We start from the raw sequence: 4,820 nt of genomic DNA, 5'->3' as shown, positions 1-4,820 counted from the left end.
TTTTCAGTCCTTTACATTTACTTCTGTTGCCCTAAATGTTAGCATTCACCAACAGAGAAAGACCTGCCCATGGCAATTCCTAAGAGACAGAATCAAACTTCCTGACACTCTCCAGTGAGAAGGAAATGTGCCTCCTGTGGGAGGGGGAAAGGGAGGGTACAGATCCAGAACAAGAAGAATTAAAATATAACATGTTCATACTCCACTGTTAGCTAAGAAGGAGGAGGGCTCAACTATATCACCGTGTGATTGGCCCAGCCTTCCACGGTTTTTTGGGGGGGGGGGAGTGGGGAGCTTTGTGGGTATGGCTTGAGGGATGTGATGCTCTCCCATGAGACATACAGGCTTCCTGAGACCATATGTGGCCCTGACTACCACAAAAGCTTCTGGGTACACACTCTTAGAGGACTAGCAGACTTTCATTATCTGGAGTGGGAGAGGCTGTAAGGTAGGAGGAGAGTGCAGAGAAAATCAAGGAGTGGCTCATCAGAAGCAACAACCAGCTAGTTTTTCCCTCAAATGATATGATTACAGGTACGTGGTACAGTGGCCATCTTAAGAAATGAGGGCTGTAGAAGACAGTGGATTACAATGGGGACATGGATAGACAAACTGGAAGCATTCTTCACTGCTGACCACAACTTTAATCAGTGGTTTTCTTCCTACTCTGAAGAGTATAACTTACTCAGTTTACCAGTATTCCTATCATAAGATTCCTATGAGTTGTTCTAAATTAATTATTTCAAAGGAAATATCTGTTACTGTTGGGGAAGGAGATATCTGGATTCTCTAGCATACCCGAGTCCAATCAAATGATAAAATAGTCTCTGCTGTGCCATGTTAAGGCATCACCTTGTTATCAGGTCCTCCATGCAGTGACTGCAGGGAAATTGTTGAAAGCAGTGGGTAAACATCTCTATAATCCATAATGAGCCATTTAAATAAATGCTGTCTCCTATTAAGAGATTCAGAAATGAAAATTTCATAATAATGAGGATTAATATTTACTTAATGTCTCTTGTACCCCAGGCACTCTTCTAAGTGTTTCAGATACAATATCTAGTAACATAGAACATGTTTTCCTTTGGTTGATAGGAAGAAAAGAAACATTTTGTTATGGAAACAGAGATTCAGAAGAGGCTGAGTCAGTCAAGGAATATTTCTAACCATGTGGCAATGACCCAAAATGAATCAATCACTTATGCTGGGTTATTTCCAAACCAGAATGGCATACTGAGAGCTTGTCTTGGCTCTGAGGGCTGGGCAAGGCAGCACGTGAAGCTGAGCCAGTAAAATTGCCTTATTTCCCTCCAGAAAATATCCTCGGTATCCCTGGGCAGGTGTTCCAGCAGCCAGGGTAAAGCTTAGCATTCCAGCATTTCCTTGTTACAAGAGAACTTACTCACTGGTAATGGTGGTGGGTATAATGGTAAGAAAAGGTAAAAAATGCAATTCTGATTTCTGTGTCTGTGTCTGAGGCTATGATCAGGAAGAAATGAGCAATTGATTGTCCTTGAGAGGTGTGAGTGTGCTCATGGAGGTTACCAAATTGTGGGAACACACTGGGGGCATACCCACACATAGTATGGGGACAAGGCAGAGCAGACATGGGGAAGACATTTCCAGGGAGGAGAAGATGCCATCCTGCAATCTGAGTGCACTGGGCAGGTGACTGGGTGGACAATCAGGGAGGCAGATGTCAAGTCCCTGCAAGAAAAAGAGCACAAAGAGAAGGAAATCTGTGCAAGCATGACATACTCTGGAGGCTGCTAGTGTGTGTATAGTTGGAAATACTGTAACATGAAGTTCTTTATTAAGGGGTAAGATCAAAGTTTCATCAATAATCAGTGAGTCAATCCATGGATTTTCATGAATTACATGAATACATTTGAATTTGAACTTTAAGACTATGGTAATTTCCATTTAGCAAAGAACCCCATGGTAGGGAAAGGCTGGCATATGAGAAGTATTAAAGGTAAAGAAGCTTGTCATTGGGGCGCCTGGGTGGCTCAGTGGGTTAAAGCCTCTGCTTTCGGCTCGGGTCATGGTCTCAGGGTCCTGGGATCGAGCCCCGCATGGGGCTCTCTGCTCAGTGGGGAGCCTGCTTCCTCCTCTCTCTCTCTCTCTGCCTGCCTCTCTGCCTACTTGTGATCTGTCTGTCAAATAAATAAATAAATAAATAAATAAATAAAAAAGAAGCTTGTCATCTTGATCAGTGAAATCAGCATGCAGTATAGGCATGGTGTGAGTGGGTGTGGGGATCCTCACACCTGGGTTCCTGCTTCTCCATGCTCCAAGCCCCCTTCCAACACCCAGTCCTCAGGACACATCTGGCTTTAATACTTTGTATTAGAGCCATTCTTTATTCATTGAATACCCATTTAATTTCTGCTTTCTTTCACTAAATAAGTTTCATTTGGGGAGAAATGGTGTGTTTTTTGTGGGTTTTTGTTGTTATTGTTGTTGTGAAATCTCGGGACCCACAGCAGTGAGTGCAGAATACTCTGTGTTCAATAAGCACCTGCTGAATGAATTCAGTGACAACAGCAACAGGAAGAAAAGGACAGGTGTGAGAGGACCTTCGTCTGGCAGTATTTGATGATTGATTAAAGGAAGAAATGAAGATAGAATTGAGCTGATGTTTTTGTTTTGTTTTGTTTTCAATTTTACTTGGTGACTAGGTGTATTTTTTATTGGATCCCCTGGCTTTGTGAACACAGAACAGGATTTGGTTGGTAAAGGCATGAAGACGTGTGTTTTGAATTTTAAAATTGCAGGTAAGAAGTGTATCTCTCTGACTTACTAGAGCTCATTAAAAGCAATATAGAGATTTGCGTTTATAGCTGAACGGCATTTTCCTTGCTGTCCTCTTCCCCAGGTCATGAACCTCAGCTGCTCCTCGTGGCAAGACAACAGCCTGTCTGTCAAGTACTTCGTGTTTGCCAAGTTCTCTGAGGTCAGAGAACAGTGTTTCCTTTTATTCACCCTCATCCTCCTCATGTTTTTATCCTCCCTCACAGGAAATGCCCTTATAGCCCTTGCCATCTGGACCAACTCAGTCCTCCACACACCCATGTACTTCTTCCTGGCCAACCTGTCTCTCTTAGAGATTGGCTACACATGCTCAGTCATACCCAAGATGCTGCAGAGCCTCGTGAGTGAAGCCCGGGGTATCTCCCGGGAGGGGTGTGCTACACAGATGTTTTTCTTCACGTTATTTGCTATCAGTGAGTGCTGTCTTTTGGCAGCCATGGCTTTTGACCGCTACATGGCCATATGCTCCCCACTGCACTATGCAACACGAATGAGCCGTGGGGTATGTGCCCAGTTGGCAGTCGTTTCCTGGGGAGTGGGTTGCATGGTAGGCTTGGGCCAGACCAACTACATTTTCTCCTTGAACTTCTGTGGCCCCTGTGAAATAGACCACTTCTTCTGTGACCTTCCCCCTATCCTGGCTCTTGCCTGTGGTGATACATCCCATAATGAGGCCGCAGTTTTTGTTGTGGCCATTCTTTGCATTTCCAGTCCATTTTTACTAATCATTGCTTCCTATGGCAGGATCCTAGCTGCTGTGTTGATCATGCCCTCCCCTGAGGGCCGCCGTAAAGCTCTTTCCACCTGTTCTTCCCACCTGCTTGTAGTGACGCTTTTCTATGGCTCTGGGTCTGTCACCTACTTGAGACCCAAGGCCAGCCATTCACCAGGAATAGATAAACTCCTAGCTCTGTTCTACACAGTGGTGACATCCATGCTCAATCCCATCATCTACAGCTTACGGAACAAGGAGGTCAAGGCAGCTCTCCAGAGAACCCTGGGTAAGAAGAAAGTTTTGACTCATGGGTAGATCCTGGAGGACCATGCAAATCGGCTTTTTTAAAAGATGCACACACAACCCAGGAGTAAATAAAGAAAACAAAACTGATCTCTGCAGTATGCTCTCTGCAACCTATTTTGTGAGGACCTTCTTTAATAATAGTAGCTGTAATTTTGGAGACACCTCTGTAGTCACAGTCAAACTGCTGATTGCCAAATTCTGGAAGGAAGTTGTTTACCAAAGAATTTTGATAGATGAGTCCAATACTAGACAGGTGTTCCAAAATATGTCAGTCTAGGCTTGCTGTATACATTGCCAGATTATATTTTAGAAGTCTGGCAAATTCTCATTTTTTATTAGACATTTTCTAGCTTCTGAGCATCTCCTGTGAATCTGCCCTGGTCTCTGGAGGTAGTGTTCCCACATATGTCTGTCCCACATGACTCTCAATTCCCTAATAACTCCATGGAGCACATTATTTCTTTCCACAAAAAAAATGCTTTAAACACTTCTACCTTAATTATCATTACAATGATATAGAATTAATTCTTTCTGTGAGTTGCATGTACTATAAAAATATTTAAATATGAAAAAAAGCAAACACATTCCAGAGGCATTTGTTGCAGAAAATTAAAAGAAAAAAGTGGGAAATTTTTATCAAAAGTCTCCACAGTGAAAATCTTCTTAAAGAGAAAATCATATTTAAATTCAGGAAGGAGAATAATGAACCAAAAATTATTAACATATATAATTAAAAGATTTTTATGTAATTTATAAAATTTGCATATATGCAAATGAAATCTGGCTCCATATGTTTGGAAATCATCCATATACTTGCTCTGAAGGGAAATGAGCTGTAAGCATCTAGAGAGGCATTGCGTGGAATGTGAGCACCTAGTTCTCAGGGAGGTGCTGTGGGTTGTGAGGAGTTGGTAACTGCTCATGTAGTAGCTGTAATGGGACAGAGCAGAGGTCTATGACTTAATCACTGTGTATGATGGACAGT

General features: G+C 42.7%; 1 protein-coding gene across 3 annotated transcripts; it reads left to right on the top strand.

Annotated features, from left to right (window-relative positions):
- The first annotated feature begins 388 nt into the window (after positions 1-388).
- LOC309855108 (olfactory receptor 10C1-like) lies at positions 389-3,922 on the top strand. 3 transcript variants are annotated; one of them, XM_082715037.1, is made up of 4 exons: positions 389-534; positions 1,315-1,429; positions 2,682-2,777; positions 2,879-3,922. In XM_082715037.1, exon 4 carries the CDS (start codon positions 2,882-2,884, stop codon positions 3,842-3,844), a length of 963 nt encoding a protein of 320 aa, XP_082571163.1. In that variant the 5' UTR covers positions 389-534; positions 1,315-1,429; positions 2,682-2,777; positions 2,879-2,881; the 3' UTR covers positions 3,845-3,922. The 3 variants fall into 3 exon arrangements, with proteins under 3 accessions (XP_082571163.1, XP_082571164.1, XP_082571165.1); XM_082715038.1 differs by lacking the exon at positions 1,315-1,429 and having other exon boundaries at positions 404-534; XM_082715039.1 differs by lacking the exon at positions 389-534 and having other exon boundaries at positions 1,096-1,429.
- Positions 3,923-4,820: the final 898 nt, after the last annotated feature.

This window comes from Mustela nivalis, assembly GCF_964662115.1.
Source record: "Mustela nivalis genome assembly, chromosome: 20".
NCBI lineage: Eukaryota > Metazoa > Chordata > Mammalia > Carnivora > Mustelidae > Mustela > Mustela nivalis.
Note: the sequence above shows the minus strand (reverse complement) of the source record. Positions and strands in the feature narration are given on the sequence as shown.